This window comes from Solea solea, chromosome 2 (genome assembly GCF_958295425.1).
Source record: "Solea solea chromosome 2, fSolSol10.1, whole genome shotgun sequence".
In the NCBI taxonomy this organism is placed as follows: domain Eukaryota; kingdom Metazoa; phylum Chordata; class Actinopteri; order Pleuronectiformes; family Soleidae; genus Solea; species Solea solea.
In genome coordinates this window covers 5,850,018-5,866,241 of record NC_081135.1, presented here as the reverse complement: position 1 = coordinate 5,866,241, position 16,224 = coordinate 5,850,018, and the positions used below count along the sequence as shown (strand labels likewise).

At 39.9% G+C, this 16,224-nt stretch overlaps 1 protein-coding gene across 8 annotated transcripts in view; it reads right to left on the bottom strand.

Moving 5' to 3' along the window:
- Positions 1–16,224, bottom strand: part of dmd (dystrophin) — a 234,985-nt gene that overhangs the window by 151,570 nt on the left and 67,191 nt on the right. For all 8 annotated transcript variants that reach the window (XM_058622682.1, XM_058622687.1, XM_058622685.1 and 5 more), the window contains exon 2: positions 9,425–9,486. In XM_058622682.1, the coding sequence (XP_058478665.1) occupies positions 9,425–9,486 (62 nt within the window). The remainder of the gene's footprint in view (positions 1–9,424; positions 9,487–16,224) is intronic.

The following is a 16,224-nucleotide window of genomic DNA, read 5'->3' as shown; positions in this document are numbered from 1 at the left end:
AGTGTGCTTTCTTATTTTTAATAATAGTCTTCACTTGAGGTGGCCTACATGAAAACACTCCATGGTAAAATCCTGAATGTTTTCATGTAGTGTACAGTGGGACACAGAAGGGAGTCAACTTTTAGAAAAGGCTATTCATTTACAAAGATATCACCAATTACCAATGTCTGTTTACGTGTCACACACAGGGGCTTTATCCGTGGATTTGGTCCCATGTGGTCACAGCAAATCGCATTGAAGTCGTATTTTCCCCCGGTCCTAATTAACATGTTTTTTCTTGCTCACAAAAAAGTGAGGTGTCAAAACAACAATTTGCGGCTTTCCAGGGGGGACGAAGGCTAAGAAATAAATAACCCCCTCTTTTGATGATGCGAAGACACTCACACAGTGTAGTTTTTGGAGGTAATGAGGGGGCAGTCTGTCCGTGCGCCAACTAAAGTGTGAAATCATAGGCATGCTCAGTCCTGATTTCATCCCACAACAAAATGGGATTTGCAGCCACAAACACACACACAAGACACCTAGGGGATTTATACACAAACATACAGGGTAAATACTCAAAAACAAACATACAGACACCTTCTTCTTTATTTTTTTAGCACAGAGACGGTCGTATGACGTCTACCAATATGTGGCCAGAATGTCAAAACCTGCTGACTCACTTCGTCTGTGGGTTTCAGTTTTTTCTAAAACAGACTTCTCTTCAGATACACAATCGTGATTCACTCTGTTCGGAGGGTTGGGAAATGACGATGGGACACAGTAAATGGCTTTCATTGTCACACATTAAATCCAAAATGTTGAAAGTTGACGAGGGAACTACACAATAGAGATACGTAAATCAGCAATTAAAACATCCGGTCTGTGCAAGCAGCAAAGACGATCTCACCCAAATCTTCTCCACTTGCATGTGAAAGTGTTTGTTCATCGTTTCTGCAGGCAAGGATTCAGTGCACTCGACTATCAGTGCTAGTGCAGATTACAGCTTGGGCAAAAGTGTGGTGTCCTGACAATCATCACCCACTCAGTCAGCCTCAGCCTCAGTCAGCTCGGCAGCCAAAGAACTGCCGCACATATCACGTCCAAATGTGTGCATGTACAGTAAATGTGTGCGTTTGACTTGGGAGGAAATAAGTCAGAGTATCAGGGTTCAGTTCTGACAAGCGGTTCTTCATTGTGATAATAAAATGTCCCTAAGAGACTTTCTGAAACTCGTCAATCGACAGTGATGATATTTCATCAAACCTCAGGTTTTTATTTCTTTCCATAATTTATGGACTCCCCCTACCACAGATCTTTCATTCCCACAGCTGTAAGACTGTAAAACTCAATAGGTTAGTTGTACTCTGGTCATTTCCTTTATAAACTTGTATGTTTGTACTTTATTACATTTTTGTGAGTTGCTTTAACAAGTGAATTTCCCCGCTGTGGGAGCAATAACGCTTCATCTAAACTAAACCAATTTGTAGGCCGTGTCCTTCATCTGAAAACAGGCTCCGTCAACCAATATGAGATCTGACTGAGGGAGTGCTTGCTTGTATACAGCAGCAGCACACGGGCGGGTGGGGAAAAGAAGCATTTAGCCCGCTTCACTGCTGAACTACAAGGTTTCTTTGGAGCCGTAGAATTTTTTTTGTGTTTTCAGTCAACCTATTTGCAACCATCTCAAATAGCGCAGTGTTGCTGTTGACTTGACTAGCGTTGCGTGAACTCATTTGAATATGGTTGGAATCTATCAGACATGTGTTTTTATTTAAAGGTTATGCACTACAGCCTCAAGCTGATAATATAATTACTGAAATATACAAATACTGTATGAATGTTATATTGAACTTTCCTCCATTTATTTAACATTCATTATTTTGGTGAAATAATATTTATTTTTTTACTTTTTTTTTTACTACTTTAATCAACGACACCAAATGGCCAAACAGAATCAGCCATTTTGAAAGGTCACGATAGGAAAATCACAGTTGTAAATACTCAAACGAATGATGGATGAGTTCCATGTAGCTTCCTCAGTTTCAGAGTGCAAGTCTGGTTCACTGTCGCAATTAATGAGCTGAACACAGCCATCTTTGTGTTTTTTCCGCTAATGTAAGTCAAACTGGCGGCTGTGCAAAGGAGCCATTGCCTCTTAGCTACTTCTTGTTTAGTTTTCTTTTTTTTTAATTTTTATCGTAACCTCCTGTGGCAAAAGGTGGGTTTGGTCAAATCCAACTCAAAATGTATTTTTTTCAACATAAATGGAGGTGAATTCCAGACTGATAGATACTAAGTTTCTGTAGAAACCGGGAATTAATGCACCTCACATATAAACACAGAGCTATATGGAAGCAACATGCAACTTCTGATAACATTTAATCCTGAAAGAATTATGTAACACATTATTTATCATCAAGCCATTACACAAGAGCAATGAGTTGTTGTTTCTTTTTTTGTCGCAATGTAAAATCCGTAAGAACAGTTCTCGCTCTGTCTCGCATGTCTGATGGAAACCCACCTACCAACACATATGAGAACCCCTACAGAAAAAAAACCCCCAGAGCTGTTATAACATGTCAACCCCTGTAATTGAATTTTCTAACAGGTCCTCATGGGTGACTGTGACTTTAAATCACAGTGACGAAAGATGAAAAGATGAGAGGAAACTTGCACAAGCGATACGAGGACAGGAGACACTGAGTAAACAGCTGAGTGAAAAGGATCGCTCCACAGAAATTGAATTTCCTTAAATCCACCTACCAACCATTTATCTTTATTCTAGACATGTTTGCACAGTCAAACTGACATGTTAAATGGTAATGCCTTGGCACGGGAATAACTACTGCTATCTGTTCTTGTTGAGGAGATGTCACTGGTTTTTGACTGACAGTTATCTAAGTCATAGTGAGGAATTACAATAGTATGCACACTGCAGTTTTATTATTAAGGACCACAGTGTGCAGCCTGGATACAGCAGGTCCACTCTCCTTATCTGATTCAATTAACAGAACATTGAATTATAGTTTATTGTCACAATACAACTGACACGTCGTACCTGCATGAGGCAATTCAGTATTGGAGGTCTCTGAGGCAAAACATAATTAAGATGTCACGTGTTTTTATGATTTCACTCTCTCTTATTGGCCGTTCCAATGATGGATTGCAATGTGAAGGAAGCTAATGTAGAGATGCTTAGTGTGTTTCTTTCTTTCGCCCTCACAAGGTATTAGGGAGCAAACAATACCAATGAGAGAGCGCGGAGAGTGACGTCACTTGTTGTTATCGAGCCTCTGATTTGGTGGCCAATGTGAGGGCCAACATGAGTGTTTACATGTTCAAAAGACAAGCACCGTTATTTACACGACTCTGTTTTCTTAAAGCTCCAATTTCAAAATGCCCTGTATGTATTTCCTCAATTATTGCATCGTGAACCTTTAATACAATGCTGACAAAAATATATTTGACTGGAAATTTGAGAAAATAGAACTCACGGCAAAGAAACGCCCGCTGGTTTTTATAATAAAAGACAAGTGAAGGAGATTTAACAGAGTCATGTTTCACTGTGCCAGCTGGTTGTGTCTTTTAATAGCCACTTAGAGTGACAAAAGAAGAAGGACAGGGAGAAGAAGCTCCTTCATTTATCAGTGAGCTAAATTAAGCTAAACTGTATCTTATAGCCTCAATCTGCACAACAGCAATAAACCTTCCTCAAACAGGTGCCTGCAGGTTGTGTTCACTCATCTGTCCTTTGTCAGCGGCTTTTGTTTCCAAAGTAACTTCCACTCTGTATTCAGTTTAGTGAAACACTTAAACTCCCGCAAAAGCACCAACACGTTTTCTGCATGCTTAAAGCTGGGGTATGGAACATAACGGGGTGAAATCTTTAGATGATTATCGATGCATCTCGATGTATCTTGAATTGATGCATCTTGAAATGTGTAAACTGTAAAGTTACAACTGCATTGTAAAATTCACATATTTATTTTAGATTTAAGATGAGATTGGCACAGCTCCCCGCTGTGATCCTCATGTGGAGGATATAGTGGTAAAAAAAATGGATGGATGGAATATAATATTTTTGGAATATCATGATATAGTTTTATCATATCACCCTCCCTGACCCTTTTTTCTACCAAATGTTGGACTTTTTTTTCACATGACCAGACTAAACGTGTGGCAGCCCCCTGGTTACCTGAGTTTGAGACCCCTGCAGGGTTCCCCACAGAATTAACTAATTGACAAAGACAGCCTGTGAAAAGCAAGGCCCTTAACTAAAGTACGTACAAAAGGCTTATTCTATAGTGCTACAAAAACCGAGCAATTTTTATTTTAAAACAAATATACACTTATACAAACATACTTATGGGTAGTATATTCAATTTCGGCCAGTATATCCTCTTTAATGTTTCACACTGGACACAGACCACAGGCAAACAACAGTAGATTATCCAAAAAAGTGTGAAAGCACACATAGGTAACATATTAAGAAGTAGACACCTAACCAAGGGAATGACACAGAATAGCTGTAAAGTTTCCTCTCACATGATGTCAAAGGGAATAATCTGCGCTGCATAATGCTCTCGGCGCTATATCTATATCTCTGATTCTCCCTCTGTGAGCTACAAGTGTGCATCAATTAGTAACACACAGCAAGAGGAAAAACACACACATACAGGGATTTTCCACTCAACGATATTGTTAGTTAATTAAAGTCTGCTTGCATCATTTTAAAATTCCGCATTGCCCTGCACCATCTGGTTATTTAATATGTGGTTTTAGGAGATAACTGGAAACCGTAGCTTGCAAACCCTTTAACATCCAACATCCATGACCAGGAAATGGAGATGTTTCCGTTTGGTTTCGAAATGTATTTTACAGGAGAGAAACAATCATGTGCAGAGCTGACACAACACAACATTATCATATATAGTGCTTTTGCCCGCCCACCAAAAACAACTGTGTTGGCTAATTGCTGGAAACCTTTTATCCTGAATGTACAGTGTTTACAAGTCCACAGTAGAAGGAAAGGAGCAGTAACTAGGCAAAACCTCACGGTAAAGTTTTACTTAGAGCTTTTGTGCTTTACAGTACAACCAGCACCATGGACACTTCTGTTTTGATCATTACTGAGTGCACACACAATTGTCTTTAGTTTCGAAAAGGTATTATTATAATATTAAGCTGGGTCAATTTCATAATATAGGTTTCCCTGTCTCTTGTATACACAGTAGTGTTGTCTTTTATCCTGTATATTTGCATTAAGTTTCTTTTTGTATTGTTTACTTCTGGAATTTACTGTAATATGCTATTTGGAAAATGTCAGTTTTCAAGCCTCGAGAGCACAAACTCGAGGCCCGCGGGCCAAATCCGTCCCGCCATGCAATTGTGTTTGGCCCGTGAGATAATATACTATGTCTATCCAGCTTTTTTTTTCCCACTGACTCACTGATTAGTACCAAGTTACCTCGCCAGTAAAATAAATAAACAAATTAAATGTGGACTTTGAAAACACAGAGCCGGAACCAAGGGGGGGGTTATTTGTATTGGGCTTCCTCTCTTTTAGCTTTACACATCTAGTAAAACATTGAGTACAATGAATTGTTGGCTAAGATACAGTACATGTGACTACAGGACTCTTTGTTTGTTTGTGCTGTTCTACTGAGGAGGAAATCAGGCAAGACAGATTGAAATGGACAACAGAATGGTTATTTGACCACATCTGGCCCTCGACTTGGACACAGTATTTCGACCCCCTCTGTTATTGAGTTTGACACCCCTGCTCTAGAGTATTTTCGGCATCTCTCGTTCATATTATCAAATAGCTTCTTTTTTTTTTTTTTCCCTTTCTCCACACAGGAAAACAAATAAATAAAAATGCTAATTTTCAACCAGGTGAAAATTCAGGCCAAGAACTGGGGCCCTTAATATCACATCCAGACACTGTTGTTTGCCTCGGCTGGTTGTGAAAAGAAGTCAAATTTAACAGAAGAGAAAATTAGCTTCTACCTCTCACTTGATTTATAACGTTGGTAAATGTTTTCCTGAGAAGTTAATGGGTTCAATTGCTCGTTTCAGCTCTTCTCCGATAGAACATGATGTTCATTTTGTAAATGATGTTCCCATTTATAAATAAATATAGACAATAAAGTATAGCACATATGAGTGGACATCAGTGTGACTGACAGCTGTTGTCGTCTAATATAAGCCTGGTTGAACAGGCCACAGAACAGTTCCCATTCTTATGGATGGCTTCACGGAGTGTTTAAAGCATAATCTGATGATTCCGTTGAATGTGACTAAAGTATTTGTATCAGCTCGTGGGTGAATGTCATAACTGCATAATCCAGCCCAATCTCACTCCACGCAGTGCAACTTAAATTTGCATTTAGATTTAAAGTCACCACAAGCTGATGCTAGTGGCCTGTATTATTGTGTACTTAGTTTGTGTTGACATGAATCACCAGAGCAAATGATCCACCCTGGATACATGGATGAGCCCGAGGGTTGCAGATTCTGAGGAACAAGAGCTTGCCTCAGCCAGTAGTGTTGATTTATTTCCGAGCACTAACAGTCATGTCACAATCAAATAGACTGTATCATTAGATGCTTTAATTGTAGTAAATTAATAGCAACTAACCCTAAGACCCTTGTTTGAAAACCGGCGTGGACTCAGGAAAGCTTGACAATTATCCTTTAAAGCAAGGCGTGTCACATGAATACTTTTGTCCCTGTAATCCTGTTGAAATTAGATTTTCTTCTGATCTTATTAGTCAGGCTGCTTTTACACTGACAGTTCAGGTGGAGGTTCACAGAGTCAGCAATGACTGTGTTGTGTGTTTCTCCTGTGCCGAGAGATGGAGGCTCAGTCTCACTGGAAACATGGCCGTCAGTGGGAACATGACAGAAAACTGATTTTGGCCGCTCGACAAAAGGTTTATATGAGGTTTCAATTAAACAAAAACCTATCCTGGTGCCCTATATTGTCAGGCTGCAACACTCCTTTCATGGAATATGTAACTGCTTAAGTCTACAATACATTAAAGGTACTGCCAAATTAGTTCTAATGTTGATTTTTGGCTATCTTTGTGTTTTCAGGATGTGTTATGTTGTTGCTCAGTGAAAGTCCCACACTGTACACAGGAAGTGATATGGTTTACATAGCTGGTGTAAAGCAAGAACGCCTTAGAAGTTGATTCTGTTGCCAGAAAAACATGAACGATCAGCAGTTTGACGAGACGGATGCTCATTGCAAGTGCGGGATCACCGAGATGCTTTCCACAGAGAAGTGTTTTGGTAATTACTTAGAATTCCTCATGGGGCGACATAAGGTCCCCACTGTTGCTGTAAGATTCTATTAGCTGCTTTATCTTCCTGTTAGACTGCCTTTTTCTGACTGGAAACTGAAGCAACAAGGGGACACACTGTAGATGCTCCTGCTCTACTGTTGCCCCATTTGGGATTCTGAACTTTTGAAGTCACACAACTACACATTTGAAGTTACTGATGAAAGTGAGCAGTTTACAAAGCAACACAAAGTTCACTTTCCAGTTGGAAAAGGGATGAGCACATATTTCCCTGTCCCTTCCGGTAGTCGTGTTTTCAGTGAAATCTGTGCGTTTCATACAACTACATTTCAAAAAACACGAACTATCCCTGAGGCCTGAGACACAGCAGTTTGCCTTCCTGTGAAATGTAGGTTTAATAAAAATGGAAATGTCGAAAAAAAAGTAGATTGCACATGACACTCTGAATAAAGCAGCATCTGTGGTTGGTAAACAAAAACAGCTTTATTTCCTGTCCTGGTGAAAGATAATCGTATATTTCTGAAAATATTCTTTTTATGGTTTGCTAAGTAACAAATCACACTGAAGTCAGACACAGAGCCACTTCACCTGCACTTTCTTGTCCCATACTTCTTTCACTTGTCATTAACGAACCTTCATTTCCTGCCACAACATGTTGGCTCTGCCTTCCTGTCCTCATCTGAACTTTTGTTTGCCACTCACTCATTTTCATTTTCTTCTTCCTCACTGCTCCATTTGTTTTTCATATCTGTTTTTCCTCCTCTCCTTTCATTTTCTTTCCTCCTATAATCTCACTTTCTTCCATCTGCTGGCTCACTAAAGTTTAGCTTCCTAAGGTGTGTGTGTGTGTGTGTGTGTGTGTGAGACAGACTCATCTATCTAAGGTAAGGTACTCATTATGCTTTGGTGAGTTTGGATGGATGAGGGGAGTGCTCTCTTTCTGGTCTGTGTATCTCTCTCCCATCTTTTTCTAACCATCTACCCAACCGTCATCCTTAGACAGCTGGAAAGGAAAGGCAAGGCAAGGAAATGAAAGGAAAAGGTGTGTGCCTGTGTCCTTCTCCTGTCTATAATAATGTGACTTAGATTAGACTGTTTCACCAGCTTTACCACATTACACTCACTCAAATGAAATGAAACATACACGCATTGTATACGCGCACACACTCACTTTAGTCTCTTTCACCATGGCAACGGCACACCTCTAACAACCTTGCAATCAACTTTGAAAATGGGAATGGGAGTGATGTGTTGGCACATGAGAAACACACACACACACACACACACACAAACACACAAACACACACCACAAATAAACACTGAAATGTAATTAGAGTTCAATTTAAAACAAGTGATTCAGTCCCTGTGGGAAGAGAGCAACTAACTGAGTTATGGGACAACAAAGTGCACCAGACAACGATCATGAAGCAAGAAGAAAGGATACATAACAACGTGCATTCCCCCCCCCAAAAAAAAAATCACTTACATTTTCCTAAAACAATCCTGACTATGGCATACAGAAGGGAAACATATCCTGCCCCCGGCTTCTCCTTCATCCCAGCTTTACTGAGCTGACTCTCCAGAGAGTGCATGGGAATGTGTGAGGTCCATAAAACATACAAATCTATCTTTGTGGGGACATTTTGAGTGGTATTTCAGGGTTAAGACCAGGTTCAAGTGTTAGAATTGGGTTTAGGTTAGGTTTAGGCACTTAATTAGGATATAAATGTTCGGGTAAGGGGCTGGGGAATGCATTATGTCTGTGATGTGTCCTCACTAAGATATAAAAACAAGTTTATGAGTGTGAGTAAGTCTGAATCTAGGCTGTAAAAAAGCCTAAAAGTGTCCAAACCAATGAAGATGGTTAATTAAAAAAAACAGATCACCCTCAATTCTCTACAAAACAAAATCCAAGACTAATTTATATTGTATTAGTATTTTTCACAGATAAAGTCATGCATTGTTGGGGGATCACAGGTGAGAGAACAATACAAGTATGTATTGATGAAACATGTGATTACCAGAATTTAAATGGCTTCTCTACTGTACACACAGCATACAGTATGGCTGAGAGGAAGTGACCCCATAATTAAGAAGCCGAGGACCTTAGATATTGTGGTAGTAAAGTATCTTACCTTAGCCAACTGTGAGTTTACCCATTTTGTGAAAGTCTTCTTCTGAACGTCTTCTCTTTCATCTAAAGGAAAACAAGCAGAGCAGACGAAGAGTCAGGAAGAGGAGGAGGAAGCTGGACGTGTGGTTTCTGTGTGTGTTTATGAGGCACGTCAGGGAACTTAAACTTCCACAGCACACGCTTTGATAAATTCTACATACAAAACTCCATCATAAATTTAAACATCCTGAACTGCATCTGTTCGGATCTCTGAACACACACACACACACACACAGAGAGAGAAACACCAAGTGGTGCTTAGCATAGTAAGAGAGGCTCCACTAATCTTCCTCCTGGCTAAGTGTTTCCTCATCATATCAATCAGTGTGCCTCTTACAGGGCATCATTTCAGACATGGCAGAGACTCTGTGCAGTCTCCACTTGTTGTTCTGATAGAACAATGATTAATAAATCATCAGCCCGACACTGATCACAGTCAGTGTCGGGCAAAAAGCCAAACGTCGTTAAAGTGAGAGGAAAAACATTTCAGTGTGGAGTTTGTGTGTCTAAGAAAAAGTGACTCTGTGACATAGAAATTCAACACTCTTCTTTGAAAGTGATGGATAATGTTGAGGTGAACTCCCACTGAAATCCCACATCACATACACATGCACGTGACAACACACCCACCACAAACACACAGAAAATAAATTCCTTAATTAACGACTCCATACTCCAGTGGTTGTACAAGGTTTCCATTTTCTCCTCCCTTTTAAGATTGGATGTTGTTGGGTTTTTTTTTTTTTATCACTAAGCTTGTAAACTGCGGGTTGTCCACTTCTCGTTCCCTCTCTCTCTCTCTCTCTCTCTCTCTCTCTCTCTCTCTCTCTCTATCACCTGTCTGTTTTGCCCCCTCACCCCTGTTCCGTCCTGTGGCCTCACAGCTTTAAATACCAAATAAGAGCACTCCCGCCTGCGCGGAGCAAATCTGTCTGACACCATAAGGCGTCCAGTCGACCAAACTCCCTGCCCAAGTCACTGGACAGAAGAAAAAGTCTTACAAATATAAATAAATAAATAAATAAAGTCATCAAATTGGATGTGTAAAAGTAAACACCTGGTACCAGAAGCGTATTGCCAATGAATAGGAAATCATCTCTCTCTCTCTCTGTAAGTACTGCCAGAAAGCTCATGAGCAAAACAAACACCTGCAGCTGGCTGCTCTGGGGAAATCCTGAGTGAGCGTGAGTGGGAAGCACAGTATGATCCGATAAAGCTCACAACATCATGTCTTGTTAATGACAATCAGTACTCTGCAAGATCATACCATGTATGTACATGTTCTACACCTGACAATTACACCGGCCAAGGCCTGCTATGACACATTCAATTACATATACAGGACTAGCCCTGAGGACTTTCCTCAAGTGTTTCTATGAGAACTAGTGCCCATTCATTCGGTAGAGCAATGATGAGGTCAGGTACTGATGTTGGCTCACAATCTCTGTTCCGGTTCAGCCGAAAGGTGCTCGATGGGGTTGAGGTCAGGGCTCTGTGCGGGCCAGTCAAGTTCTTCCACACCACACTCATCAAAACCATGTCTTTAGATTCCAACACGATTGTGCCCTGGGGCACAATCGTGTTGGAATAAATAATGGGCCTTCTCAAAACTGTATTAAGATTTCCCTTCACCTGAAATAAGGGGCCTAGGAAATACTTCTGTCCATATAGTGAATGTTATGTGACAGGTTTGGAGAGATACAGTAGCAAACATACATATTCTGCAGATATCATGGAGTTAATTTTTATGATTTTGTATTGTTAAGTAGATAAAAGCCATGTTTTCAGTAGTGAGCCTCTGCATCTCTGTATGGTTCTCAGCAGAAAAGGTGCACAAATCTCTACAGTTTCATTATAAGGGAATGCTTTCCCCACCCAGTCTTGCACTGATGATAGGCACTTTAAAGAGAAAATACAGACAGAAATCATTTGGCCATTCCTGAGCCATCAATGAGAAAAACTGTTTACTTCCTCCTGACATCCAGATTCTGTAAAAATAGAAGATTTTCTTACAGTCCTTTGTCACAATGTACCAGCTGAAACACCGACCAAATACCAAAAAGAAAAACAAACATACTCTCCCAGCGAAAAGGGCAAAGTTTTCTTTTTTCCCACTTCAATTATCTTTCAAAAAGATTTCAAAAGCAAAACTTTGCCGATCAAGTGCTGTGAATGATGGCATTTGGGGAATTATTGGATTAGAAGCGTTTGATTCATAAACTGAACATGACATGGCCATTAAAAAGCATGAGAGATTCACTAAATGACTTTATAATGACAAGGAGGTATTGTCGCTGACAAAATGAACGCAAAGTGTTCCAGAAATGACCATAGTGCCGCGACGCCATCTCCCCGTGTACATCTGTACATGAGGTTTGATTTCATCTGTCACAGAGAAGTATGAGTGTGGCCCGTGACACCCATTACAGAAGAGAGAATGATGACATGTTGACTTATAACGACACCTCACTCGTGCCACGCTCATTTGACTGGAAATGGGGTCACGTCCCATTACGGCGCATAATAAATTACACTCTCATCCTGAAATGGAGCATCAGGTTAAATGTTACACCAGCCAAGAAAACACAAGTCTGTGTGTTTGTGTGCGTGTGTGTGCGTGCGTGTGTTGACACTGGCCAGGCATTGACTAATGGAGCTGATAATGAAACATCTCCTTTAATTAAAAGGTCCCATGTTGAGCAGTGCACTGTAGTGAGTGGCTGGACACACACACACACACGCACACACACACACACACACACTGATGTGAGATAATGGCAGACTGAGCAGTGAAGCATGAATGAATCATGTAGCAAACAATCTCATCGAAAGCACCATGCACATCTCTCTCTCTATCTTTCTGTGTGTGTGTGTGTGTGTGTGTCCGTATCTGTTACCTATTTAGGACCTTTTCTGGCATAAACACTGACCTTGTCAGGACCAGTAGTCCTCATCGAGACCAAAACCTGGTCCTAATGAGAAATAACCTATTGTCTGAGGAACGCAATAAGTTTATGGCCACAATTTGAATTGTGGTCAGGTTAATGTTAAGCATCAATTGAATGAATGAAAGTCAACAGAGAGTCCTGACAAGAACAGCTGTTTAAACCTGTGTGTGTATGAGAGCGAGAGAGAGATCAATGTTTCCCCTGTGCCGCACTCTTCTATATTAACAGTCCCTGCTTCAGTTTTATTTAAACATTAACCTGTACGACCACTCATCTGTCTGCGTTGCCTGCGCTGTATATGTGCATTTATGGTATGGAAAAGACCCAGAAGTGGTAGGGATGGATAACATTCCCCCTAAAAGATACAAGGCAGCAGAAAATGTAATTTATAATACATCAGTCCCTACAAAGGTAAATAAACAAGGTATTACATAGTGCTTCCTGATATGTTAAAGTTTTATTTAATTAGTAAATAAGTATGAAAATGTGATGTACTGATACATAGCCGTGACTGGGCAGTTTTGGCCATTTCACCAAAGGCTCACCTCATAAAATATTTACTTGCTTAAGTCTATAATACCTTTATGAGTATGTTCACTGCTTCATCTCACTGTTGGAGCATCTTTACTGACAGGAAACTGAAGTCGGTGAATTGCACACTCTCCGGCAACAAAATTAAATGGAGACAATCTGCATGTTTAGCTCGTGGCGACACAGGTGCTGCTGGTCTACATCGGCCTCATTTGGTAAGTTTTGTGTCACGTGGGTAAAGCCGAACAAACGTTTCAAACCATAATGTCACAAAATAACACATTTTGAAAATGTTATTGTGCTGTGATTAAAAAAAAAGTGATAGAAAATTAGCAGTTTACAAAACAACACAAAACTTCCGGTTGTTAAATGGCTAAATGAAGTGGCAAACAAATTCTTCAAACAACACAAAAGTGCTATTAATATTATTACGATTCACATTATTAGAGCTTCAACTTGGCTTGACAGAATTATCATGAAGAGGCAGTGAAGAAAACCAAATAAGGGCAGGAAATGTAAAAACAAAAGAACAGCTAAGGGGACAAATAAAAACAAAGAGAATGGAACAGAGTAATTCAACGAGCTGAGACAAAAACCTGGAGGACACCGCATGGAAGACAGAGAAGAAAATGGAGGACTTTGTCAAGCAGGCTTCCAGCACCAGAGGCAAAGCTACACAAGAAGCTGCATGACAGCAAACTGTCACTTTTCCAAACTGGAGAAAAGTTTTTAAATTAAAAATGCCTCAACTCCCCTGGTTCATTGTGACCTTTCTGTGTGAGAGTCTGTGTGGGCTTCACTCTGGCAAATCTTAACTGTCCACGGGTCTGAATGTGAGTGTAAACAGCCTGTGATAGACTGCAAAACTGGAAAACATTGACATCGACCAAAACTCCCGCACAATGAGCCAACCCCTGCTCACCTGAAAAAGATGAGCAGGTATATATGCAGACGGCATCAATTTATGATATGGCTGATGGATCAGTGAAAGCAGAGGGTGCAGTGGCCTTTTATGTTCCAAGCCTGTCTCGCAGGTATGTTGTGCTCACTTCTCTCTTACATTTCATACCTTTAGAGTCTTATTTCTGCATCTTAGTTTTGTTTTGCACTAATATTTATTTGTGTTTTGCTCTTGTGATTGCCAACGACCAGATAAAAAACACCCTTGCATTTACATTTGGTTACATTTGTTTGTTTACAAGGTTGGTGGTAGCTTGTAAAAACCTAACCACAGGTTACGAACTTTACAAGGACTAAGAAACAACAATATAAACAGACAAGTTAAATACAAATAAATTAAATATAAATATGTAGTTAAAGTAATAGTTGATTTCCTTTATTTCCACATATGCTCTTACGAAACTGAATTGAAAAATAGTTTAGTTGCATGACAATGTTATTTATGAGATACGGTTGCTGTGTTCATATCTTCTGTGAGTAACCGCTTCTGTCACTTAAGCCTGTTTATTTTCCCAGTTTTTGGTGCATAAGCAGCCTGTAAATCCACTTTTCTGATGCGTCATTATCAGCTCTTGTCTTGATAAAAAAGATATTTTTCTCCTTTGGTATTCAACGGCAGTTAGCATCCATAGTGTTCTCTCATCTCTGTATTCTTATCCCAGTTTGTTTTCTCTCGCTCTCTTTTTTCAAAAAGTGCTTCTATATCTCAGAGAAAATGAGCTGAGCTCATGAAGACCTTCATATCTCCGCCCCGCCTGCCTTTCATGTTCATTTCACAGAACAATCACTTCAAAAGCTTTTTAGCGACTTCAGTGCAGTGTAACAGGATATGACTGCACCATCAGCTATAGCTGGGAAGATTACATTATGTGTCCGATAACGATAAGAAAAAAAACACACACCACAGAGATAAGTGTTAAAGCAGGGCTGAGCTTAGTGACTGGAACTGGACGGGAACACATTACACTGACAAGTGCACTAAAAGCAATAAAGTTTGCTCCAAAAATATGGTTTCTGACAAAAAAAACATTATCAGTGGAAAGGAAAAAGAAATGTAGTTTAAGCCCAAAGTTACCAGTCGATTTTGATAATCGTCACGCCAAATGCCAAATGATTAAATTATGATTTTGGTCTAACCCTGAAGTTGAGTTGAGTTGAAGGAAGCAATACATTTTGGTTTTTAAACTGTTTTTAAGGACAGAAAACAAATGGTGTCCCCCTGGTGTTTAATGCAAAAGTTCAATTCTTACAATAGCACACTGAACGTGAGGCAAATTCTGGACTGAAAACCCACAGTAACACAACAACACAATAATTACATACATGGGGAGAACATGCAAACTACACACAGAGTGGCCCTCAGTCCAACATCACACCTCCATGAGGCCCATATCTGAATTAATATGTAGCAATTTTGAAATGTGACACTATATAGAAATCAATCAATAAATAAACAGAATTTGTATTCACAGTCACAGAGATGGAATGTGATGTCCCTCAGCTCCAGACTTGCCCCACAGCTGCTTTGAGAAAAGCTCCTCGCAGCACCAGGCACCAGGACTTTCCAGTAATGAGATGGGACATTTAGTGAATATGAGTCATAGTTTAAAGACGCAGGGCAGGATGTGGGCAAACTGAGGTAAACAAAGGAAGCAAATGAGGACTGCTGCAGGAAAAACCAGAACAAAATCAGAACCTTGGACAGCTCCAGGATCAGAACTTTGGACAGCAACCCTAACACTCACAGGGTCATATGTGGATTTCAGATCAGACTTCATAAAGGGAGTAAACTACCTCTTCTCAGAATAGCTCTGCTGGATGCCTGATTTTGAAAAATGCCAAGATGTGGGCCAAGAGGGAGGGAGAGTGGGGGCAGTGCAGGGGGTGTGGTCTTTTAGTGAATGTGACACCAGTTGCAGCGGAGTGGAAAATCCCCACGGCAGGTGGGAGCACATGACAAAAACAACAATAGTCTATCAGTTGGAGATTGTTTTGTTTTTTTTACTTTTCTTAAGTGTATTGAAAAAGCTTATTCAATGTTTTGACTTAAAACCCATTTTTACTCTTTGACTTTCGACCCAGTATGAGAAGTTGATTTTACCCGTTTTTATCGTTTTGACTTGTTTTTACTTGTGGTGTTTTTATAATTTCAAGAGTATTTCATTGTTTGTTTATCTGTCTTTTGTTTCTACAGCTTATTCATAAGTACAGCACTTTGTTTCAGGTGTTGTTTGTTTTTTAAAGCGCTTTATAAATCAAGTTGGAGTGGATTTGATTGGTAAATATGACTATATAAGTAAAGAAAGCAACAGAACACATTAAC